This window comes from Camellia sinensis, chromosome 15, assembly GCF_055761805.1.
Source record: "Camellia sinensis isolate YWXY chromosome 15, ASM5576180v1, whole genome shotgun sequence".
Classification (NCBI taxonomy): domain Eukaryota; kingdom Viridiplantae; phylum Streptophyta; class Magnoliopsida; order Ericales; family Theaceae; genus Camellia; species Camellia sinensis.
In genome coordinates, this window is record NC_138975.1 from 28260862 (window position 1) to 28287627 (window position 26766).

Sequence of the window (26766 nt, forward strand, 5' to 3'; positions counted from 1 at the left end):
CATTGTGAGACCCACATATGTAAAAAAATTAAGTACATAATTCATGTTTCTTTTTAGTTAGATATAACCAACAAATTTTTGGCTAGCTCAATTTTGTGGCTTTATTATGCAAAAATGTTAGAGGTCCTAAAACATGGTAGATTGGGAGTTCTAAAAAACACAATACTAATAGCTCTAATGAGCTGGAGATATTAAAAAAAAGGAAGGAAAAAAAAAACAGTGACACCCATCACATCATGGGAGAGTCAGCCTATTAGTGCTACCCATAGTGCTCATTTTTTAATGTTCCCAAGCAATTTTGGGTCCTAAAAATTCTATCAAATTTTTTTCCAAATATCTTACATGAGTGTGAGACTCACATGGGATCCGCATTGTGTGGGTTCCACACCTATATGAAACATTTAGTAAAATTTTTAATAAAATATTTAGAATCTCTAGCATTACTTCTTTATTATGTGCCATTATTGCTCACATATGTTAACCCTTCTAAGTAAAATGCATAATTCATTCTGTCTCTCTCTCTCTAGCACTTGTGTCCTTCAAAGCTTTTGGGGAAGTATTTGAATCCTTTATTTTATTTTGGGAATTTTTAGTGTTGTATCTTAGTTTTGGAGGAGTACAAATCGATTTAAACTTGTTGGGATTGCTCGTTCACATTTGTTTACGTTGAAAAGTTGTTTGGGAGCTTAAAAATCTTGTTCGGGAGTGGTGTCGACACTTGTCTTTTGTTTTTGGCCTTAAGAGTCGACACCAGTCTAGAAGGGTCGACCCTTGTGGGTTGTTGAATCTGGAAGTTGCTAGCTGTTTTTTGGTATCGACACTAGTCTGGGAAGGGTCGACACCTTGCCTGTTACACTTTTTGCTTTTCTGTTTGAAGGGTTGAACCCTGTGCCCGAAAGGTTGACACATGAGTATAATTTTCATCTTTTTGGGTTGGTTTGGGCCCTACTTTTGAGGGTTTTTGACTTGTCCTTTTTATTTGACTTTAGGGCAATTCTCTACTACTATAAATAGACCTAAACCACTTTCCTCTCATTACCTTTCCTCCTATTTTCCTCTCAAATCGTGATTTCTCTCTTCTCTCTCTAAAACTTGACTTTTCGCACCTAGATCTCTAGATCTACTCACCTAGAGTGATCTTTTCACCATGGTCCTTTGAGATTAAGTGTAAATCTTGTCAAGAACTTCGTTTTGATCCAAGTAGAAGTTGGTTTTGACATATTTGGAATTTTAACCTTGTTTTGCTCATCTTCTCTTCTAAGCTTGAGATAAGGATTTTCTTTGAATTTTATATATATGTTTTTGCAAGATCTATATGATTTTCGAAATCATCATTTGATTAGTTTTGAAAATTGATTGTTGATTCAAGAAGATGTGTGATCTTGAAAGTGGGTTTACTTTTTTTTCCTTTAAAAATATAAATTGAGAGTTTTTGAACTATGTTGATGAAATAAATATGTTTTTTGTGACATCTTCTCAAATGTTTGAAGATGAATGGTTTTTGGTGAGAAAACCTAGAAATTGGGAATTTTTAAGAAAGATGTTGAAAATTTTTAGAATAAGTTGTTATATTTATTTTGTGTGTCAAAATAAATTATGTTTGAAAAGTGTTTATTTATTACATATAAATGATGGTTTTCCATGAAATAAGAGAATTGTTGAAATTTTGAAAATTGTTGTTTAAAAGTGTTCATACAGTTTTGAAATAACTAAGTTGTTAGAAATGTTTGAAATGTGGGAATTATGTTATCTCTTGGATGAATTTAAATAAAAGTATTTATTTATCTTGTGAAATTGCATTGAAATGAGAAATGAGAATTTTGATCACAATGAGAATATTGTGTGGGAGTATTGAAAGTGGAAGAAATATTGCATTGCATTATTAATCATTACATTGGCATATCAATTCATTTGATAATGAAGAGCTTTTAAATTTGATTTGAAAACTTTGCATATAGAAACGAATGTTAAGAAACAAGTTTTCATGAAATGGTTTTGAGGTAAATACGGTGGTAAGTCTTAAAAAGTGATGTAGAGGATAGGTGTCGAGCCTTCTACTTAATACTGGTAAAAATGACAGATTACAGGTGTCGAGCCTTTTAGTTAATACTTAGGGAGTTGCATTTACCGCCCTTTGAATAAAATTGATAAATGTTGAACAGTTAAAATTGCATGACATCATTGAGCATGATGGTTTTCAAAAGATGAAAACGTGTTTTATTTTCAAAAGGACATGGCATGGCATGTGCATTCATCTCTTGAGACTTGTATAAAATGTATGTACTTTGTTAAGGATTTCCTACTGGGCTTTATGCTCACCCTACGGGATTTTTGCGTAGGAAAAGATGTGGTGATTCCACCTAACTAAAGGCGTGGAAGTGTGTGTGTTGAGAGTACAATACTCTCATTTTGTGTGACTCTGTTTTGTAAGCCAATGACTATATTTGTGTGGTTTTGAATAACAGATTTGTGTAACCGGGCCTAAGTCTTGGAAACTTATAAACCCATGAGGGTATTTATTTATTTATGTTATTTTGATTTGAAGTAAATGTATTATCGCATGAAGACTATTTGTATCATGAAATGCAAGAGTGTGATTTATTTTCAGTTTTACTTTAAAGAGCCATGATTATTGTATTATCATTTGGGTATGAAAATTGGGGCGTTACACTCTCTCTTCCCGATCTTTAATTTTTTTTTTAAGAAGAAAAATAATTTATACCACTAATTTAACATCACTAATGTATCACTATCAATGTAAATCCCACTATTAATATAATAGTTTAGCTTTTATTTATTTATTTTTCTTACGAGTCCTGTTGGGGACCCACAACACCCCCACCTCCATGTGGGGGGCTGTGACTTGCAGACAGAAAAAAAAATAAAAAATAAAATAATAATAATAATAATAATATGAGCCAATCACAAAACAGTGGGGGTGTTGGGGTCCAGCTCATTTTCCTTTTTCTTACCAAAAATGAGTGAGACCACTAAAAAGATGAGTACTAATAGCTCTAAAGTGGTGTGGGTTTCACATGATGGGATGTTTTGCTCTTGTGTTTTTTTTTTTTTTTTTTTTTTTTTGAATTTCCAGCTCATTAGTGGTTCATTAGTGCTCCCAAATTAATGGGATGAATTTTCTTACCAACAATGATTTAGACCACTAAAAAATATATCACTAATAGCGCTAATGCATTAAAAATGACAATAAATAAAAAAAATAAATAAAACTAAGGCATAGAAAGTGGACGGGGCTCACTGCCACATCATTAGTGCTCCCCTAATACTCTCTTTTTTAGTGACCCCAAGCATTTTTCTTTCAAAAATACTTTCGATCACTAAAAGTTCACCACTAAATCGGCACTAATGACGTGGCTGCCAACGTGGTAATGTGATGCAAACTCGTCGGCTTCTCTCTCTTCTCATTCATTTCAAATTTCAAATTCATTTTGACAATACATTTGAGACTCTCTCTCTCCCTATTCTGAACTTCTCTTCTCTGAACTTTTCCTCTGTTGTTCCTCTCTCTTGACAATTGCATCTCTCCAACACCGGTGACCCCGACAAGCTCTCCAACCCGGCGACGATCGAGGTTAAACGCAGCTTCTACAACCCCGGCGACCTGACGAGCGCAACTTCTCTCCGTCATCATCTTTCACTTACGACGAGCGCAACTTCTCTCCGTCTTCTTGACAGATCTGTCTACACAGGTCAGTTCTCTCTCTCTCTCTCTTTATATATATATATATATATACCTATATATATGCCTTGATTTGTTGAGATTTTTGTGCCTTTGACTTTGATTTCATCTGTTTAGGAGGATTTTGACTTTGATTTGCCCCAATTTTACATTAGATTGGATTTCCCTAAAAAGTCTATATATATATGGTGGAGAATATATAAAAATGCTTAATCAAACACTTGATTTAGTTAGGATTCTCTATTGGGAAAACGGAAAATTTTAAAATATTGCCCTAGAAATGTGTTTAGTTAGGAATTTTAAATTTTAAATATTGATTTAGTTAGGAATTTTTCACTCTTAAATGGTTTTATATTCCTCCAGAAATGTGAGATTACCATAGGAGTATGGGGATCAAATTTTTGATTAGTTTGGAAAGTGATTTCAGCTTGAGTAGGTAATCAAGAATTGTCTTCCCATTCCAATCCATTCCAAAAAGTGTAAATTCCACTTTTTGGCTTAAGACTAGTACATAATTTGTGAATCAAAGAGAAGACACAAACCCACCAGGCCATCTGAATTTGATGGGATCAGAGGAAGAGAAAAGGTAGGAATAGCCTTCCTCTATTAAAACAGGACATTCATTTTTAAGCATCCAACTTCAAATTGGATTTGCCAAAAAAATCTATATATATTTGGCAGAGAATATATAAAAATACTTAATCATTCTTTAAAGCCACTGCCAAATATTTCTTTCATCATGTTTTTTGTGGACACTGAGTTATTTTGTGGACACTGAGTTATTTTGTATTTGGTTATTGACTTGTACCCTTTGATGTTCTGGCTCATATAACTGGGTTCAATCCCTACATTCTCTTTCCTTAAACTAGGCTAGAGTATGAATTAATTTTTATTAAAAAAGAAAAAGATGAACATATATAAAAGAATTGAATCATTATCCAACTATAATCCTAACCTAGTACCAAATGCCAGCACATAGGAATTTGAGTTTTTGGGTTAACTGATTTTGGGCAATAATCCATATCCTCCTCCAAGTTATTTTGTTTTAATATTTAATTTAATTACCGTTTAGGTAGGTAAAACTTCACACCAATATTGCTCAACCATCCAATGCTCATTTTTTGTGGGAATAATTTTATCCAAACTTTGTACAGACTTTACCTACCCACTTCAATTTTCTAAAAAAAAAAAAGACAGTAATATACACACTAAATATAGGTTTCTGTGAACCAAAAACTTAGCAACAGACTTCTTTACCCGCTTCAATTTTTTTTTTCTTCAAAAAATAGAGTAAAAAGCACACTAAATATAGATATTTGTGAACCAATATATGCATATAGAGGAAGGCTAATAACACTAACCCTTTGGCCCTTTCATCTAAGTATTGCTTTTCTGTACACAACTAATAAACTAGTTAAATAAGAGAACGCAATCTGGAAAAGGAGAAGAACACAACCAAGAAACTTGTTAAACATTCTCGGCCACTTGTTTATTTTATGCAGCTTCTAAACATTCTCTACCACTGACATAGAAGGCATTTGTAAAATTTCAGTTTTATATCTTATTCTAGTAGACATCATATTGATTTCAGCCTTCCCAGCAGACATCATACACATGATTCCAACACCTAGTCCCCAACTGAAAGTTGAATTATCTATAAGGAATAATATGAATTAGATATGTACAAGTAGAATTCAAAGTTGTCAAAACTGTTGTGCTCTTTTGTGGCAGAAACTACCAGAGAAAGACCAATTCATCACGAACTAACAAACCAAAATAGGTGCAAATATGCAGAAATTATAAGTTATACGCTGTGAGAATGTAAACCATCTGATGACACATTTTCGTATCAATAACTTCACAAAACATTTAACCTAGTGATTTCAACAAACATGAATGGTGTTGCCACCATGTTCACTCACTGGATTCTTTTGCATATAAATGCCACCCCAATGAGCAATATATGAGTTTGATTATACAATTAAGTATATATGGCAATCGATGTTACATTTATAGGTGATAATGTCAACTTCAGATTTCGCTTCATATTTTTGCAGATGTCAACTTCAAGTGTTAACAACAGTACTTCAGATCAATTGACGTATTGCAACAGAAATTGTCTTCAATGTCGGAAAAAAGCAATCATTCTAATTTCGGAGACGGAACGAAACAAGAATAAGCTATTTTATTGTTGTCCTGATTGCAGTGGGTTTATTGCATGGTGCTTGCCTACAAATTCACAACGTAAGGAGGAAAGACAAGTGCGAATGGACAATACACCAACTGTCACCGAACAACTTCAAAGTATGGGCGAACATCTTCGATTTCAAAGCAAACCACATCAATTTCAGAACGCACAGATGCAAAAATTGCAAAGAGACATAAATAGAAATTCGTGTTGTATTAATAGGATCTTCATCTTGCTTGTAATTGGTGTTATATTAATTACGAAGATGTAATAATTTTTATACAAGTTAGAACATGTAATTGGTGTTGTATTAATTATGAAGATGATATGTATGAAGATTTATGATATATTACAATTATGGATTGAGAAGTATGAATATGTAATCATGTGGATTGTTTGTTATCTGATTGGAAGCTTGAAAGTTATTTGTTTGTTTGTTTGAACACATATTATGAACAGATTTGGACAGATTTTGGACAGATTTTGGGCTGATTTTGGACAGATTTTGGACTGATTTGGAACATAGATTCTGTTTGTCTGGTTGAACATAGATTATTGACAGATTTGGACAGATTTTGGGCTAATTTTGGACAGATTTTCAACACAGATTCTGTTTATGTATTTGTCTATTTGAACACAAGTGCTTCACAGATTTGGACAACTTGTTAACACATATTATGAGCAGAATTTCTTCACATATCTGGACAGATTTTGGACTGATTTGGAACATAGATTCTGTTTGTCCAGTGCTTCACAGATTTGTGTATTTGAACACAGGTGCTTCACAGATTGTTGAAATACATTCTTGTGTATTTGAACATACATTCTTGTGTATTTGAACACAGGTTGACAGATTTGGACGCATTTTCAACACAGATTCTGTTTATCTATTTTTCACACAGGTTGTTGAAGACAGATTTTAAGACATTTTTGCACACATGTTTTTGAACACAGATTTTTCCACACAGTTTTTTGCAGACAGATTTTTTCAACACTTGTTTTCCACGCAGTTTTGAAGACTTTTTTTTCACATAGGTTTTCCAAGACAGATTTGAAGACAGGTTTTTTTCACACAGTTTTCAAGACAGATTTTTGCACACAGGTTTTTGAAGACAACTTTTTTGAACACTGGTTTTTCACACAGTTTTGAGAACATATTTTTTTCACACTGGTTTTTCAAGACAGATTTTTTTCACACACTTTTGAAGATAGATTTTTTCACACATTTGGGTGTAGACAGATATGCAGACATAATTTTTGAACAGATTTGTAACAGATTTGGAACAGACAGAGCACAAATATAACATCAATTGGGAACATTAACTATAACAACAAAGTAGGGAACAACATCAATTTGTTTTCAACCAAAAAATAAAGAAACTGAACAATCCAAAAATATATTAAATAAATTATCCAAAACAAAATAAACTCCAAGTTTGGTCACATAAAAGGCATTACAATTACAAGTTTCCAACTAACGAAAACTACCGCCACGGTCATTGTGGTTCATTTTTATATTGAAGTCAACAAATGAAGATGGTATGGCTCCATAAATTTGATGCGTAGCAGTCATGGATTGTTGAGTTCTCATAAATCCCGGTGTGCCTCCAATACAGTCTGACGGGGTAAGCGATGTGCCAACTCCATAAATCTGAGTTGGGAGATTTATGAAACTTTGTCTGCTCATAATGTCCACACTTGCCGGGGTGAGAGATGTGCCTCCAATAGCATTAACCACGTGTCCTTATTAAATTAAAATGAAATGTTAAAATAAATTGGAAAATAACATAAATTGCTTAATGTAAATTCCTATGATGTACACGTACCGGCACACACATACTATTTTCCATGCCAACCACATAAGGATAAAGCTCTCTACGTACACGACGTTCAGGTTGAGATTGACATTGACCTTCACCTTCACCTCCAAGCACCTTAGTACCCTATATTCATAAAAGTTAATGAATGCCTCAAATGTATGACATGATTAAAATAAAATATGAGTTGAATAGAGAGTAATGAATACCAATTTACCTTTGATTTGTTATGTTTTCTTTTGCTTGCCTTCAACTGATTCACTATTTGATCTACTTTGGCGACCTTTCTTTTAGTAACTGGACGACCTTTTCGCCGAGTAACCAAAGGACTAAGCAACTTGGTATGAGTGATTGCCTTTCTATTAATGCTGGCAATCGGGAAAGATGGTACATTACTAGTAATAGGTGGTACATTACTAGTCGAAGGTGCTACATTACTCCCATCACCTTCATCATCTTTCATCACTTTTGCCTTGATTTCATCCAACCCACGGTCGATAAGTTTTATTTTCCCTTCACAATTCCCAACAAATTGTACAATGCCAGCCAATTTTCTGTTCATCTTTTCATACACCTTCGCATTGAAATCATCCCCAAAGCCAGTGTATGTGGTTTTTATACATGTGTACCCTTTATCCAAATCTTTTCGCCATCATGGTAGAATGTATTTATTTGGGACCTCATTTATGCATCTTGCAATGAGTACAACGAGTGAGTGAGCACACATGATGCCCCTAAATTCAAACAACCGGCACATACATTGCACATCAAATTCGGTGGAATTATAATAGATAACAAAGTCCACATGCTTCATCTTCCAAAAAACTACCATAGCTTCCTTTTCAAAATACGTACAAATTGAACCCTCTTCTTTGACAAGAAACGGCTGACAATAAACTAGTCTCTTCATCTCTGCTTGAACTTCTTTGAATTTTGCATTGGTGTAGGCATCCTGAAATTGCTTCTCAAAACCATACACAGTTAGGCAATCAAAGACTTTGTGTCGAGACTTGAAGTCAGCTTTCTTCTCTTTCTCTACCTTACTTCTCAAGGCATTGTCATATTGTTCAACAAATTGTTTTAATGTAGTCTTTGGGTTGTCATATCCATCAAAAAAGGCATTCATACTCTCACGTCGTTGTGTCGTTGACATGCCAGCCCAAAAAATATCTTTGATATAAACAGGAACCCATCGATGTCGCTTATCATATAACACCCCCAACCATTGATTCTCATAAAGATTGAATTTTGCAATCATGTTTTTCCATTTCATCTCAAATTCATCTTTTGTGAATGTGTCATACACTGCATTTTGCAAATCCATCTTCATGGATTCATATTGGGAATACCCTTTCAATTTCTCTGGAATTTTCTTCATGATATGCCATAAACACCATCGATGTCGAGTATTGGGGAAGACAATTTCTATCGCATTTTGCATAGCTTTGCACTGATAAGTTATTATAGCTTTTGGGGGATGATCTGACATGCAATTCAATCATGATTTGAATAGCCAAACAAATGTATCAGTGTCTTCACTAGATAACAGGCCACAACCAAGCAAAATCGACTGTCTATGGTGGTTAACTCCTACAAACGGAGCAAATGGCATATCATATTTATTAGTGAGGTAAGTTGTGTCAAATGAAACAACACTCCAAATTCTTTTTAAGCCGCCCGACTCATTGCGTCCACCCAAAACAAGTTTCTTATGCGAAAGTCAGTATCAACATCAATCATATAATAGAAACTCAAATTTTGTGCATGCATCCTCAAAAAATATTTTTGAAGTGCATCGGAATCTCCTTCTCCAAGCCTCAATTTTCTAGCTCTATCAATGTAATTTCGTGCATCTCGCTCATCAAATGTTAATGACTCATAACCCCCAGCTTCAACAACCATTGAGTGATAATTTCTAGACAACCCAATCCCTACTTGATCATTAATATCTAATCTTCTTTTCACAGTAGTAAGAATTTTCTTATTCATTGCAAAATGACGTGAGTCGGTGGAATCAAGTCATGGTTATGGTCAAGGTTAACTGTGGTTAACATAAATCTCCCATCATTTGCAAGGTTACTCGTACCCTTGCTTTGCAATTAATTTTTGTAGACAAAGATGGCTTTAGAGGGTTTACTTTTGATTTTTTGATTCTCTTTCCCGATCAAGAACATTCAATCTCAAAATATCTTAATTCCCCATCATCGCCACAAACTTGAGTTTTATAAGCTATGGAAAATCCAACATGTTTAGCATATTTGGCATAAAATGAATACACTTCTTGCTTTGAGCTAAAACACATTCCCCTCTTCGGTTCCTCAACTTCTTCACTCTCATTTAATAAAGGATTCTCAGCACTGTTCGAACCAATCTCCATTTCTGCTCATTCAAAAATACCATATGAAATCAAATGATTTAATAGATTAATAGAATAATAGAACCAAGCTATTCTGTTATTACTCTGTTATACTTACACATATACACACAGATTAACAGATTAACAGATGAACAGATTATTCAAATCTCCATTAACAGATTAACAGATGAACCAATCTCCATTTCTGTTATTAATCTGTCAATTTCTTTATTTATATTTTCCTAACAAATAAATAATATGTTTCTAACAATGCAAGCTCTTGAACAAATTATAACATATTACCCTTTTAACAGACTATAACATATTACCCTTTAAAAAATTAACAGAGCTTCAAATTGTAACAATTTTTAATCTGTAAGAGCTTCAAATTGTAACAATTACCAGATTAACAGATTATAACAATTTCTAACAATGCAAGCTCTTACAATTTTGACAGCTATACAATTTCTGTTAATTTGAGTTTTAATCCGTTAATTAGCATTCCCAAACAATTTCTAACCTATTAATATGTTGAGAAGGTCCTATTAAATATGCTAATCTGTTAATTTGAGTTTTACCTTGTTAATTGCCATTACAACTTGAGTTTTAATCTGTTAATTAGCATATTTGGCATTCTCAATCTGTTAAGCTATACAATTTCTGTTAATATGCTATGGAAATTATAAGCTTCAATGTATATCTCATTACATATTTGGCATTCTCAAAATCCTATTTTATATATATATATATATGTATGTATATGTGTAAGTATAGAGGGAGAGATGGACAAAAGCCACAGATAAACTTACCTGGACGAGGGACGACAATCGGATAGGGAGACGCTGGACGAAGACGCCGGAGATGGTGCACTAACTTGAATACGTCGGACGGTGGAGGAGAGGGACGACGGAGGATGCTTGAGCGAGAGGGGGAAGACGCTTGAGTGAGACAAAGACGGGGACGCAGACACGATTTTTCTCCCTGGAACAGCCCCGATTCAGACGAGAGAGGGAAGACGCTTAAGCGAGACGAAAACGGGGACGGAGACACGATTTCTTCTCCCTGGAATAGAGCTTTAGAATAGACACAATTTCTAGCTCCCTCTGTTATTAGATTTTTGGGCGGGATTTTTTTTTTTTCTTTCCACAGTGCGTGAAACACACGCACTGTAATATGAAGGTTTGATTTTTCTTTCCTTATTTGATGCCACGTAATTAGAGCTCCGATTAGTGGTCATGGTTTAGTGGTCTGAATTGGAGCTGTATTTCTTTTCTTACACTTGTACACTTGCCAACTCATTAGTGCTTTTAGAGCTGCTGATTTAGTGCTCTAAATCGCAACTGTTTTTAAGAAAGAACAATAATGATTTAGACCACTAAAAAATACACCATTAATAACACTAATACATTAAAAATGATAAATAAATAAATAAATAAATAAATAAATAAAAACAAGCCATAGAAAATGAGCAAGACTCACTAGCTGCTCTGACTGTTGATTTTTTTAGTGGTCCCAGCCATTTTTCAAGAAAGAAATGGGGGTGCTGCGAGTTGCTACTTCTCCACACCACCATTAAAATGGGAAGCAGAGCTTTGCTTCTTCTCAGACCAACAACATCGACGAAGGACTTGTATTTCAAAAGCCGCTTTTTATCAGAAGCCCTTATTGTGGAGAAGAGGAGGGTCCGAAGCTATTCGGTTCGGTCTACAATTCACCCCCCTGATTTGCCTCGTTTGGCCGAAACTGCTCGCATCTCTCTAACCCCAGATGAAGTATGGTTCTATTCATAATACCCATTTTAATTTTACATAGAATTATATATATATATATATATATATATATATCTTCATATGCTGTTCACACGGTGTTTTAATTTGCAGGTTGAAGAGTTTGCTCCAAAAATTCAACAAGTGGTAGATTGGTAACCCCTCTGTCATCTGGTGTGGTTGAATTGAAAGTGTTTTTGTGATTATATGTGTGTTTGTTTTGTGGCTTTGAATGTTATATATGAACAACTTTAATCAAATTTGACTCTTGTGAACTCAAGTAGATGTGGCAGATTCGTATGTTGTTTCTTTGGTTATGCATTATGAAATTCAAGCCATATAATTTGGCTTAAATTCAAATAAGGAATACAAGTCATAAGTATTTTCACGGATAAATTCAAACCATATAATTTGGCTTTTGAGTCAAATTGGTCCAATTACAAATGAACCACCTAAATCATTACCAGAATGGCAATAAAATAAATTTACATTTTTTAAAGTATGCGTTCCATGTTACTTTGGCTTCCAAAGTTTTTAATTTTGTTAATTTTGTCCCTAAACACTGATGGAGAAGAAGTACGTAGCCTTACAGTGTTCAGAGATGAACTTCAAAAAATTGAAAACTTTGAAGGCAAAAGTGACACAATGCATATTTCAAGGACCATAGGTGAATTTTAGTATTATTCTGTAAATGATTTAGATGACCATATGAAATTGGGTTAATTTCACTCAAATTGAAATTTTTAGGGACAAATTGAAACTTGGAGATGATTTTATCCATATTTTCACACAATGTCAAGAGGATTCTGTTGCGTGCCAAACTGTTATAAGGGGAAAGTTTGTGCAAACCTAGGAATTGATTCTTTTATTGTCTGGTTGGACTTGTGCATTTGTCAGATTTCTTTGAACTGCAACTATTTTTCTTCTTTTCTTATTTATTTTCTTGTCTCTTTGCTTTTGGAATTGTTACGCTGATTCATGATTTGTTTATGCTTTGTGTGGAGGCGCAATTGGCCGAACAGACAGTACACTTGTTCCTTCATTTTGTTATGTTGTATACACATATAGCTATTGGGATATAGTGATAAGTCAAACATCATTGCTTTGATAATGTGTACAGTGTTGTACTTAATTTCTTTTAAATTTCTATTTTCCATAGAAAGCAATACTTTGGCAAGCAGCTGTTTTGATTTGATCAACTGCATGATTTTTTTCCCTTCCTATTTTACTATATTTAACCCTAAACCAAACCAAACCAAACCAAACCAAACCAAACAAAGTCTTAAGTCTCATCAAATGGGGTCGGTTACATGAATCCTTATTTTTCACGGGGCTCTGTCAAAGGCCATTTCGTTAGTCAAATTAAGTAGATCCATATCTCTATTTACAACGCTAGCCAGCGTTAATCTAAGCCTACCCGGTCTCCTAACCGTCCATCTACCGTCCCTGTATCGCATCTCTTCACTACTGCCTCTGTCGGTCTTCGTTAAATATGACCAAACCATCTCAATCAATTCTCTCTCAACTTATCTTCTATCGGTGTTACTCCTACCCATTTCCGAATACACTCATTCCTAATTCTGCCTTGTCCAGTCTTGCCACACATCCACCTTAGCATCCTCATTTCAGCAACACTCATCTTATCTACATGTTGTTTCTTGGTTGCCCAACACTTTGTCCCAAACAATATCGCCGGTCTAATAGCCGTTCTATAGAACTTACCTTTTAGTCTAGTGGGTATATTTAACCCTATCCATGAAGAACTTTTTGGGTCTATTTTGCGATTTTGATGAAAGGGAATTTCTATGTGCTTATGTTTTCACATTGCATTTTGTTTGATAATAGGTTTGGACAACTTCAAGCAGTTGATCTCCAAAGTATTCAGCCAGCCATTAGGGCAGGTGGGTGGAACACTTCAATGAGAACTTGATGTTGTGAAATGATGAATTATTTGGTCATGTAAATAGTTTCTGCTTTCTGTATATGATTTCAAACGCACTGAAACATGTGAGGATCCATAAGACCAGTTTTCCCCCCTTTCCTAACAAAGCCAACAAAGAGACTGATTAGGTCACTAAGGCACTGCAGACATTATTATAATTATTGGAGATAAGGCGTATATAATTTTGTAATTCTTGATTCTTGGTTTCTGTTGTTTAGGTACTACCAAAAAAGAAAAAGTTATTTTGAGCACACAAAATTAATTGCCCATTACATAATGCATTTTCATGTTGCTGATTGACCCATTGATCCTCTGTGAAATATGTTCCTAATTTTGTTTACTCACACGGACAGGCAACCATGTCTTTTATGTGTCTTTACAATGGTTTGAGCATAAGCTAGCATTGGGAGTTTCCTTTTAAGTGGTGTAGTGTAGCTAAATGGATAGTTTTTGATTGGATGTTGCTAAAATTCTCAACTGCATCTGTAGATACTAAAGGTGAAAATTTGCGTGATGATGTGCCTGAAACATTTGAGAACAGGTAAAGGGGTTTCAATTTTTTACTTCTTGATTGTAGCTTTGTACTTTGATATTTGATAAACAATGCAGTAATTCATTCAATCTAAGTTCAGCTTTGTTCTTTGATAGGGATGCCATGATAGCTGCTGTTCCAAGCTACGAGGAACCATTTATCAAAGTTCCCAAAGTCCTGAATAAGGAGTAATGCTGTTTAGGTAATTCTTTAGCCAATAAGTTGGTCTTGGAAACCAAATGGAAACGATACTTTCCATGCTTTGTTTTTTCCACAGTTAGCTAGCAGTTTTCGTAGTGTCTCTCTTAGCTAGCAGTATTCATATTGTCTCTCCCTTGTTTTTAGAAACAACTGAATTAGAGGATCATTTTAGATATGAATTTGTGCCCTACATATTATAAATTCCACATAATTAAATTTGTAGGTATCGTTGTGTGCATTTGTAGGTATCAGTATCAACTGAAAAAAGGTTAGGAACCTAGGGCATGGTGGCGTGACTAAGAAAAAGGAAGAATGTGTAGCGGTGTTTTTGAAATTTTTAAAGGACTATTGCATTTTCAGACTCCCGTGTGAATTCTACAAGACTGGATTTGTATTGGTCGGTCATAGGAATTCATGGTTGACAATGTACCAATTTTTTCTTGAGTTGAGTCCAATTTTATGAGACTGGTAACGAGGCAACATCAAGCTAGTGTGTACATAATCTCAAGATTATAAATAAACAAAAAGCAAATTGTGCTTAGATTAGAGTCACTTTGTGCCCATTGGATTTATCGCTCATTGCAAAATGACTCCATTGTGGAGATTACATTTATTGCTAACATCCCATGGAGGATTGCGGTTATAATGAGTCACTGATTTCTTTTTATCACGATTCTGTTTCGCTTTTCACTATGTTATACAGAGAAGGAAGAGGAATACGATCAAAGCACGTGCGTGACACCTCAAGAATGGCAGTAATCTGATCCAAAGAAATTTTTATTTTCTTTTTAGGTGACAGAACAATTTGTGGGATTAAACTGAACCATGTACTGCCGGTAATGTTAAGCATTCAACAATTGAAGAAAGATCTTTAAATGACACAATGATGATTTTGGCTTCCGTTACATGCTCTTGTTTTTATTTTTTTATCAACCAACTTTTTTTTTGAGGAGGAAATGGTATTCACACACAACTTGGCATGAATTGTCTAGTAATTCATGCATGAGGTTTTATGTTGCCTTTTTTTAACAACGCTACAAAACACAGAAATTTTTCACATAATGCGCAGCTTATACTAGAATGCATATAGTGTTGCCAATATTGTATTACGTGTCTAGCAAAAATATATCTATATAATAAGACAAAATAGTTTTTGAAAATGTATCAAAATGTATTAGAGATATATTTTATTTGAATGGCTGAGATGATTCCTAATCAATATCTAATGGTTGAGATCAATTTTTTTCCCACCCAAACATGCTCTGCTCTGCTCTCTCTCTCCCACGTCTGTCCAAACACGTCTCTTCAACTCCCTCGATACACGTTCTCTCTCATGTTCTCTCTTCAAAATCAAAGGAACCTGATCTCTGCGATCATTAGCGGAAGCAGAAGAAATAGAAGCAACAATGGAAACATCGGCGGAGCGAACGGCGATGCTAGCAGGAATTCGGCAATAAGCCACTGTTCTTACCTTTCCCCTTCTTCATCCTTCATGCCGATCACCTACGATCATCCGATACTCCTCCAATCGCAAAAAAACTGTATAATCCTCTCTCTCAAAATCAAAAGAACCTAATCTCTGCGATCATTGGAGGAAGCAGAAGAAATAGAAGATGGAAATGGAAGCACCGGCGGAGCGAACGATGGTGCTAGGATGAATTTGGCAATAAGCCACTGTTCTTACGTTTCCCCTTCTTCATCCTTCACGCTGATCACCCACGATCATCCGATACTCCTCCGATCGCAAAAATCCTCTCTCTCTCTCTCTCTCTCTCTCTCTCTTCCAATAGAGAGAGTAGATGCCGCTGCTCATCATCAATGTCACCATTGATCAACATCAGTCTACTGCCATAGCAACTCCGCGACTGTCCACCACCATTGAAGAAGAAGACCAGCAAACAGCAAAAACCTAATTCAGCATTGACACCCACCCTCCCTCTTCACTACCGACGCTGCTCTCGAACTTGGCACCCTTTGAACTCGCACTCGCAAGGTAAGATTGAGAATTGTTTCAGTATTTTCTCTTTGTTTTATTTTTTTGCTGGCTGTGTCTGTTTTTCTGTTTCCCTTGCTGCAATTCAAACCCCAAAACAAAGGTATTTTACATTGTCTTCATTGGTTTTTCTTTAGTTCTTCAATTCTTTGTGGGTCGTTGAGAATCCTGATGCTTCAAATTTGAGAACATACTGTTATTATGGGTCATTTAGTTTTAATATTTTAGGACGAATTTTTGAATCCATACTATTTCTATTCTTCATACTGTTATTATGGGTCATTTGGTTTTAATATTTTAGGGCAAATTTTTGAATCAATTTAATACGTTTTATTTGAATTCCATTCTCCACAATTAATTATAACCTATCCTTCATAAGCACCAAGATGATTGTGGTTTCCAATTTTATGTAGAACAGCATTGAGTGTTATGGAATTTGATAAAACAGTAGGTATGAACTGATCTACTTGCAGTGTAGTATGGCTGTGGTGATAGTGTATAAACTCATCGAGTGTATGAACTGGTTTGAGGAAGATGGTTGTGGTTTCCAATTCTGTGTAGAACACCATTGAGTGTTATTCTCTGCTTCTCTTCTTTTTGTTTTCAAATTAGAGTTGGTTTTCTAATTTATTGTAAAAAAAAAAACGTACCATTGAGTGTTTATGTTGGTTGTTGATTTAGATTCTCCCCCACCCCCACCCCCATCCCCACCCCCAATTAGCTGGTTGTTTATTTTTATTTTTATTGCTTTGTATCTTCAAGTGATTAACAGTTTTAATTGTGTTTTTATGAATTATAAGATAGGCGATAAATTTATTTGAAATTGGGGTTGTTTGTTCAAAACTAACCTTTATCAAAATAGTTTTAATTTTGTTTTTAATTTTTTTAATTACCGTGCCTATAAGGTGGAGATGATCAATGTGGATTTTCATGGACCCAAAGACAGTGAATCATCTATACCCATCTTTGATTTTTTTATTTTTAATTTTATATTTTTCTGAAAAAGGGAGAATGGTTTTTGAATTTGTCCCAAAATGTATCAATATTTAATGGTTGAAGTATGTGTAGTGATTTTAGGATTGGATCTGTGTTCTTCTTACTGATTAATTTTTAATTGTTGTTGGTGTTGTGATGATTTGGGTGTTGTGAGTGCATATTGTTGTTGATGAACACATGTATAAGACTTGATCTATGCAAAGTAATTTTTGTAGCTAAATTTTGTACATATAAAAGGCTTTGATCTGTCCAAATTGATGATGATGATGATGGTGATGATGAGGTCGAAGAAGTACTTGGAAGAGGCACATACAAATCTGTTTTATTTTAATTTTTTGATTTTTTTTTATGATGATGATGAACATATATGATTTGTTGTTAATGATAATGATCTTGAACAGATGAGTGTGTATATTTTTTATGGACCCAAAGACAGTAAGTAGGATGATGGTGTTCCCTTTGTGGCTCCCAAGTTGTAGATTTGCCCTAATTGAGCTAAAATATAAGCTGAGTTGTGAGACTTCAGTTTGGCATTGAGTTGGACCTTTGTAGCCATTTAGGGGTAAATTTGTGTTTGATGGTTTTGAAATGGGTTTCAAAACCCATTTCATTGAAATATTGGTTTGTTTGATTTTTTTTATTTTTGTTGATTAGGTATGTGTTTGGGTATGATTTGGATTTGTGTTTGTGTTTCCAAACTAGTGGAGGTGGTTGGTGTGGCTGTGGAGGTCAACTGAGACATCAATGAATGGTAGAGCAACTTTGTGTTAGCTCAAAAATTAGTAGAGCAACTTTATTGAAATATTTAGGTGGGTTGAAAGAGTAGTTTTGTTTTTGTTTTGTTTTTTTTTTTTTTGGACTCATTTTGTAGTATGGTATACAAACTGATCTTTGGGTTTGAAATAATAAATGATCCTCATGAAATGGTTTTCATTTTTCAAATGGGTTTTTTGATATTTTGATACATTGATCCTCGATATTTTGCCATTTTCAACGTGTTGGGTTAGTTTTACTTGAAAGGTTGCTGCACTTGCTTTGGGAATACTTGATAGTTAGTTTAAATATTTTGAATTTCCCTTAATGTTCCATTGTATTTTCAATATGTTCGGTTAGTTTTACTTGAAAGTTTGCTGCACTTGCTTTGGAAATGCTTGATAGTTAGTTTAAATATTTTAAATTTCCCTTGATGTTCCATTGTATTTTCAATGTTTTGGGTTAGTTTTACTAGATAGTTTGCTGCACTTGCTTTGGGAATACTTGACAGTTAGTTTAAATATTTTGAATTTCCCTTGATGTTCCATTGTATTTTCAATGTGTTGAGTTAGTTTTACTTGATAGTTTGCTGCACTTGTTGCAGAAACCATTGTGAATAATTCAAAAGGGTGGAAATAAAAACTTCCCTCCATCAAACACATTGAAAACAATAGGTATTTTTCGCTTCACCGGCGGGCGGCAACCTCGCCTTGGCCGCCCGCCGGACCTCAACCTAATCCGCTAGAATTTTCTACACATACCTTGAAATTTATTCGAGTCCACCACCACTGCCCCTCCTCTCACTGTTGCGTCACCAATGATGCCAAAGACGAGCAGAAGAATGAAGACGACCGAGACGGTGGTGGATGGGAGGACACTGGCACTGCTGCCTTTTACGCCGCCGGCGCCAGCTCCGATTCTCTTTTCTCCATGGCCCTCCGTTTCCCTGCTCAGGAACTACAAGTGGATAGAATTTGACCAGCCCATTTCACGATTCTGCGAGTTGTTGGCCTCAAATCAAACTTCCTTCATCTTGTTCACTCCCCCGAAATCATGGACATATATGTTGTCCCTGTTGAACCAGTGGCAGCTCTAATGTCCTGATCTGATCTGACAATCAACCTCATAGAATAACCTGATCAGACTCCAGCTGAGTCATTGGTTGCATCAAAAGATCTTCAAAGTACTCTTTGCAGATTTCTTCTCCAGAGTCATCAATGTCGGCGGTTGCTACTTACTTCTCTGCCTCCGTCCGATTAAACAGCGGCGGTGACACCTCGTCGGAAGGTGCAGGTTCCACCGTCAGCCACCGTGATTTCGATTTGAACCTCCCTGCCTTGCCGGAGTTTTCGCCGGGATTCCGCGACTGGGTCTGGCCTTATCTCTGCTTCTTGAAAGGCTTTCTGTTGATTACGGAACGACATCGAAGCTTGGATTCACTGTTTACCCATCTCTCCCCCACTTTCTCTTATTTATATATATATATATATATATATCTATGTTTATTTTCTGCAGACGAGAGCACCTTGAAACTTATTTTATTTTATTTTCTTATCTCTCCTTTTGACCATTACAACACAGCACCAGCACCCTTGTTCCCACCTTTCATCATGGTCTCCACTTTCTTTTTCTTTTTTTATATTTATTTTAATCCATTTTTTTGAAAACAAAACCGAATCACCAGCTTTGCGCACCAACCCAATTTCCATCTCACATTTCTTTATTTAATATATATATATATATATATATATTAAAATAATGCATCATCAAACCAAACCCATGTGCACCCACGTTGTTTCCTCCTTTTCGTTTATTTAACTATATATCTATATTTATTATAATATATTTTCACTACTCCTACTTTTATTTTATTTTATTTATTCTATCTTTCTTTTTCTATCCATTTTCTTTATTATACAACTCGTGAGCACCATCCTATCTTCCGTAAAATAAAAAAAAAAAAAAAAAGAAAAGCCGCAGGAAGATCTGTACACCAAACTCATTTTATTCATGTCGGGGCTCACCCCGATCACCATGTTTCCACATAAAAAAAAAAAAAAAAAAAAAATCCCCCAACACCCACATTCACAGGTGGGATTTTTCTTCTCTACTCTGCCGTCGGTCTTTTCTTCTTGCCTCCGTCCTGGGAGGCCCTTGACGGTGTTGCCTCCGTGTTTCCCACTCCACTGGGCATGATCACTACTCCCTGCTCCTCCACTGCAGCATACGGCGGACCTCCAAATCGGAACATCACAGTGGCCTTCCGCTTCAGCTCCTTATTTTCTGCTTTCAGCACACTTATCTCTGCTCGCGCATCCTTATACATGCGTTGGAGCAGAGCCAGTTGGGCATTTAAATGCTGCACCTCATTTGTCCTACTCTGCAGCCGGTTCGACAAGTTTGTGACCGCAGTCATGGTTTCAACACAGGACTTCAATGTATACTGATTAGCTTCAATATCCGTTTGCATTGCCATTTTTTGCTCCACCGACCGCATCGGAAAGTTCAACGGAGCAAAACCAGAGGTGTTTGGTTGAGGTTCACAGGCCACCGCACCAGTTATCTCTCTTGTTGACTCGTTGAGGTCGGGAAAGAGAGTGAGCAGACCACGGGAAGAAGAGGCTATGTTCTGGGTAGCTGAACGGGAAGAAGAAGCCATGTTTTTTGGGTTGCTGAGTGTTTCAGAGCAGGGTTGGTTACAGAATGTTACAGAGAACGAAGAGGTTTCAACTGGTTTGTTATGCTTCCAAGCCTCAGACTTCGCTTTGGTTTATAAAGACAGAGACGACGAGGCCGACACGCGCTCTGTCAATCACGTGCATCGCCGCGTGTCAGGCGCCCCTTTTGATGGCTCGACGCTTTCTGTCGGGCACGTCTTTTGATGAAGTGGGTGCGCCTTTTGATGGCACGCCTTTTTATGGATTGGGCACGCCTTTTGAGGGCACGCCTTTTTGAAAAATTGGGCACACCTTTTGAGGGTGCGATTTTTTAAGGGTCCGACAAGACTCTGTAAACTGTCCCGACATTGATTCCGGTTAGCTCCTTTATAGGTCCGACAAGACTCTGTAAACTGTCCCGACATTGATTCCGGTTAGTTTCTACAAGGGTCCGACAAGACTCTGTAAACTGTCCCGACATAGATTCCGGTTAGTTTATACAAGGGTCCGACAAGACTCTGTAAACTGTCCCGACATTGATTCCGGTTAGCTCCTTCATGGGTCCGACAAGACTTTGTAAACTGTCTTCTACAACGGTCCGACATGACCCCATAAACTGTCTTCTACATCGGTTTGACACCGCCATCCAGTGTCCTCTACACCGTTATGACACCCCTATACAGTGTCCTCTACAACGTTATGACACCACCATCCAGTGTCTTCACCAATGGTCTGACACGACCATACAGTGTCTCCTATCCTTTTTTTATTTTTATGTATTTTCTTGTTTTGTTACTCTCTCCAAACTCAAGTTGGTTAGTTTCTATCCTCCTTGAGTTTGCGGGGGGCTGTTAAAATTTACCATCACCTACCACCAATTTACCATCACCTACCACCACCTAGTCCTCACCTACTCCTCACCTACTACACTCACCCTCTCCTATATAATGAGCCACTCACCATTTGTAATAAATATACTACACATCAATCAATATTACATCAATTTTTCTTACAGTATGGTTTAACCAATGTGTTGGGTTAATTTTACTTGATAGTTTACTGTACTCGTTGCAGAAACCATTGTGAATAATTCAAATGGGTGGAAATAAAAACTTTCCCCCATCAAGCACATTAAAAACTTGCGTCTCATAAGTTCATGGATCTGGTTGTTTTGGAGTTCCATTTATGTAAAATTGGCAATCCTAGAGCCTTCCACCACTGCGGGTAAACTGCTTCCCAATGTGCAGATAAACTCCTTCCCACCCTCTTGAATTATTTACAATGGTGAATGAAGCTACTATTTTTTATTATCATATTGTTTTAGTTGCCTTCATACTGCTTACAAAATGACTTTGTTGTTTGGTGAATATATATATTTTGACGTAAATTTATGTTTGAAAAAAGTGTCTATTTTGTTGTCACATTATTCACAACTGATTTCAATTAAATTAAAACTTAATTATGTTGTGTGTGACTCTCACATTTAATTGTATCTACTTTACAAATTTTACAGTTAGAACCTGCTGAACATTCATATTTTTAGTTTGTAAATATTTTTTCGTAAGTTTTAGTTTGGTCCAAAAAACAAAACCAATCACATGATCCTTCGTATTCACTCATATTTTGATTCGCCAATCACATATGAGCATTGTTGGGGTATATTTATCATAAAATAAATATGATGGGTTTTGATTTCATTGCAGTGGGTTTACATTTCCTCCCTTTACATTTTCTCTCTCTACATTGATGGGTTTATTGATGTGCTTTATAGAATGTTATCAAGTATACAATATTTTTGATTTTTGTATTTTGTTCAGTGTTTACAATTTTTTTTTTTTTACTTGTTCTTAAATTCTGATTCGCAATATTGGTGAACAATATAAATCTTATATGTTTGTTTCTTAATTTGCATTAAGGCTAGGGAGATTGTTATTTTATTTGAGTTTTGTAGAGCGTGTAATACAAACAAAATTGTTACAAGTTCTCTAAGAAGAAAAATATTTAAATATAATTTTTTTCAGTATCTTTATCAAAAAATGACACAAATTTTACAAATTTCAACATAATACGTATAAATTGTTCGATTAACCTTTGTCTTCGACAATGCTTGATCCCCAAATCATTCAATTAAAAGTGCATAAGAATGGTCAACTGATGCTGGGGCACATTTCTCTTTATCAGGAAGAAAAAGATCAATTGCTGATAATGAAAGGGCCTCCTCAGTTCATATAGGTTCTATTGGGCATCTGGTAAATGAAAACATTGTTCCAAAGTGCATTTAATTCTTTATACACACTTGCCTAAACAATCAAATTGAAAACCTAAAAACAATCTTAGAAAGCCATACCCACTATTGTAATTTAATAACTTCCAACAAAATGAGATGTGTTCTAATACACAAATATATTAAGCTGTCATCAAAAAGATCATACAACAGTTTGAAGGGGTAAAGAACTTTCAACTTCCTCGGCGGCAGAACTCCTTTCCGCAACTATTTTTGACATTCCAGACATCTGAAAATCAACTCAATTGATATTAATCAGCATCAAACAATGAAGAATATACAGAGTCAAAGAGAAATCCTAACTTAAAAAAAAAAATACAGACTTGAGCATTTTTGAGTTCTGTGGGTTGAAAAAGCAAATAAACTGAAAACCAATGAAGTTTTGCCAAACAAAAAACTTTGTACAATGGTTTAAGCATGTACTTTCAAAACTTCAGCTAAAAAAAACTGAAATTTAATTTTATGAAATGGGTATTATGAAGCAGGATCTAACCTTCTGGATTGTCTTCTTGAAGCAATTCTTGTGTTCATCCATTGATGCATGAGTAAACTCATCAATGTGATCCATTAATGGTCTTATAAAAGTGTAGTCAGATCAGTAATATTGGTACTAATATTTAACTGGGTCAACAGAAAATTAATTTTAAATTTGGATTGAAACTCTTATGCTGTATTTGGTTGGGGGATTTGGGGAGGGATTTGGAAAGGGAAAGGGAAAAAGTGTGTGAAAATAGGTGAAATATAGGCATGTTTTATTCACATTTTACCTACCTTTTCCATTTTCCTTTCCAAATCCCTCCTCAAATCCCCCAACCAAACACAGCATTAAAAAGTCATTTATAAATTATGTTTGAATGACAAAAATCTTGAGGAGGAATGACAAAATCATTCCTGTGTCAATGTTATTCAAGCGTTTGATTTTGTTAGGAATCCTTAATGAGAAAATAACTAAATTTTAAATATTGGAAGTTCAATTATTATTTTTACTCTTGATTAATATTCTTTCAAGAATGTGAGATGCTCAAGGGGAAGTGAGAGAATCAAATTTTTACTAACTTGATAATGTGATTCCAATTGAATAGATAATCAGGAATCACTTCTCATTCCAATTCATTCCAAATGCTGGAATTATAGAGATCCAGAATAATTTCTGTTCCCCTCAAGATTAATGTCATCCAAGTATAATTTAATTTATTTACAATGACATAACAAAGTAGGGGTGCAATTGGGCGGGCTCAACCCGAGCCCAGCCTGAATTTTTTTAGGACTTGGACAAAATATTTTCAAATTCGGTACGGGCTCGGGCAAAAATTCAGAAGCTCGAATTAAATTTGGACGGGCTTGGGCAAAGACGTCACACAACCCGAGCAACCCGAAACCCGAATTATACATATATAGATATATAAAAATATTAAATATACATATAAATTATTAATCATTACATGATATTAAAGTAATTTATATTATTAAATCATATTGAATATATATTATATATACAAATAACATAAAATTTTAATTTTTTTTTCTTTTTTTTTCCATTCATAAATTGTAAGGACTACTATAGTGGCATCTCTCTTACATTATATAAATTATTTGTTTTGATGGTATTAATGATTTTCTATTAAAAAAAAATTGTAAATAGAGTCAAATTTTAATAATTTAATAACATAGTTGCAAAAAAAAAAAAAAAACTGAAATTCATTTACAATTTGGGTAATTCGGGCAACTCGGGAATTCAGGTTTAACTCGGGTCGGGCTTGGGCAGGTCTCAGCACAACTTGGGCTGAGCTTGGGTAACCTCCCAACCTGACCGAACCTGCCCGAGTTGCACCCCTATAACAAAGTACATAGCTCTCGTGAGAATTTATAACAAATTAAAATTTGACATGTAATGGAAGCACAGCCCTAGTTAAACTGTAAATTCAATAGACAGTATTTTGTTATATGATTTATAGTATTAGGGCTTTTGTTATGCCCTAGTTTGATCTATTAAACTATAAATTTGTAACAAAATACATGCTCTTGTTCCAAATGCCCAGCCCTAGTTTTTTGATCATTTAGTCCTAGTTTTTCACTTTGGAACAAAGTATACTATGAAATTTAATAGAATGTTGCAAACCGAACCATTCAAAATCGAACTGCAAGTACCTCTAGGAAAAACTGAGAATATTCTCAGTAATAGAATTTATTGATTCAAAAAATCTTAAATAGTATCTAAGCTACCATAACATTTGTAAATAAGACTTTTAAGTAATTAACTCAAAAAAAAAAAAAAAAATACAAATGGAAAATTGTGTTACCTCAAATCCAACGGAAAAGTGCGTTATCTTAAAATGTGAATGATTCAAATTATTAAAACATGACCAAAAAATGAATCCACATGACCGAACAACACCTCTCCAGTTTGATAGAGGAATGAGAGAAGCCATGGCTCTGTCTATATATACAACCTGTGGAGTAATGTTATGATACTAAAATATTATAGAAATTACCAATTTCTTTTTTATTATCAAAACCCTCACATGAATGGACCCACACCTATGAGGATTCATGGTAGGCATCAGCCCATTGGCCTATCTAGCCTATCCGATTCGGTGTTATTTTTATAGGATTTGAGAAAATTGTTTTAGTCCATAGAGTCAGGATGGATTAGATTTTTTAGCTCAATATATTAATGGATTGGGCTTGTGATTAATAATTTCAACCTAGCTTGGCCTAGTTTGCTATTAAATTAATTAATTATAATATATTGGATTTTTTTTTTGTTCGGATCTAAACTTTATCTTTTTTAGTTTTATTGAAACTCACATTTGTGATGATATTTAATTGAATTTATTTAAAAAATTATTCAATTTATAATAATATCAGTATATTTATTTAAGAAATATAATGTGTGGTTGAATTTAATTATGAAATATTTAAATTTTTTTTTAAATATATAACCCAATGGGTGAGTTTGGAATTTATAATTATGTTTTAGGTTTGATTTGGACAGATGTAGAGGTTCAATGTTAAGGTCAGACTGGGTTTAGGCTGTAAACATAAATTTCAGAACATGAAACTTCATGTTTCGGATCATCTACTATGTATATCATCAAGAAAACAAGACTAAAACATACCCGAATCCATCGATGAACGGCTAAACGGAAGCGTCTGATTGTCAATAAAACCTTTGATATTGACTTTGTTAGTGCCTTCTAATCCTTTCCCTTTTAGTGCCTTATGTTTCTCCTTGAGAGGATTTAGAAGAAGAATCGCAGCTTTTCACCATTGGAAGGAATAGGGACCATAACAAAACTTAAGGCTGAAATTGGTTTTTAAATAAACATGAAACGGTGTGGCAGTTTGTTTTTCAAAAGGAAAACCAACTTAACCAATTTTTTTTAATTTCTATTTCTGCCCTCATAGAAATAGAAATTACTCAACTATTATCTACACATTATGTCATGCCCCAAACCCGCCCCTAAAAGTTTGGGCATGACCTCTTTAGAGACGGACACGTAACCTGGTAATTTAACATACGGGGCCTTATCGGAAGCACAAAAAAAAAATAAATAGATAAATAATAAAGAACAATTAAA

At 34.9% G+C, this 26766-nt stretch overlaps 2 protein-coding genes across 7 annotated transcripts; one reads left to right on the forward strand and one right to left on the reverse strand.

The window, feature by feature from the left end:
* The first annotated feature begins 11545 nt into the window (after positions 1 to 11545).
* On the forward strand, positions 11546 to 18433 carry LOC114313690 (glutamyl-tRNA(Gln) amidotransferase subunit C, chloroplastic/mitochondrial). Of its 6 annotated transcripts, none has more exons than XM_082907769.1 (6): positions 11546 to 11833; positions 11942 to 11982; positions 13673 to 13728; positions 14259 to 14310; positions 14418 to 14503; positions 18146 to 18433. In XM_082907769.1, exons 1-5 carry the CDS (start codon positions 11639 to 11641, stop codon positions 14491 to 14493), a joined length of 420 nt encoding a protein of 139 aa, XP_082763895.1. In that variant the 5' UTR covers positions 11546 to 11638; the 3' UTR covers positions 14494 to 14503; positions 18146 to 18433. The 6 variants fall into 6 exon arrangements, with proteins under 6 accessions (XP_082763895.1, XP_028115902.2, XP_082763896.1 ...); XM_028260101.2 differs by lacking the exon at positions 18146 to 18433 and adding an exon at positions 17729 to 17891; XM_082907770.1 differs by lacking the exon at positions 18146 to 18433 and adding an exon at positions 17401 to 17711.
* Positions 18434 to 23221: 4788 nt separating this feature from the next.
* On the reverse strand, positions 23222 to 23753 carry LOC145812715 (uncharacterized). Its single transcript, XM_082907771.1, has 2 exons — positions 23679 to 23753; positions 23222 to 23414 (listed from the first exon to the last, which is right to left on the reverse strand). Exons 1-2 carry the CDS (start codon positions 23751 to 23753, stop codon positions 23328 to 23330), a joined length of 162 nt encoding a protein of 53 aa, XP_082763897.1. The 3' UTR covers positions 23222 to 23327.
* Between the last annotated feature and the right edge of the window lie 3013 nt (positions 23754 to 26766).

What these genes read in the sequence shown, in the direction of transcription:
- LOC145812715 (XM_082907771.1), bottom strand. Translation starts at nt 23,753, where the DNA reads ATGGATCACATTGATGAGTTTACTCATGCATCAATGGATGAACACAAG. An exon ending in TCAAGAAGACAATCCAGAAG is followed by an intron (nt 23,415 to 23,678) that starts GTTAGATCCTGC and finishes GTTGATTTTCAG; the next exon opens with ATGTCTGGAATGTCAAAAAT.
- LOC114313690 (XM_082907769.1), top strand. Translation starts at nt 11,639, where the DNA reads ATGGGAAGCAGAGCTTTGCTTCTTCTCAGACCAACAACATCGACGAAG. An exon ending in ATTCAACAAGTGGTAGATTG is followed by an intron (nt 11,983 to 13,672) that starts GTAACCCCTCTG and finishes GTTTGATAATAG; the next exon opens with GTTTGGACAACTTCAAGCAG. An exon ending in CCTGAAACATTTGAGAACAG is followed by an intron (nt 14,311 to 14,417) that starts GTAAAGGGGTTT and finishes GTTCTTTGATAG; the next exon opens with GGATGCCATGATAGCTGCTG.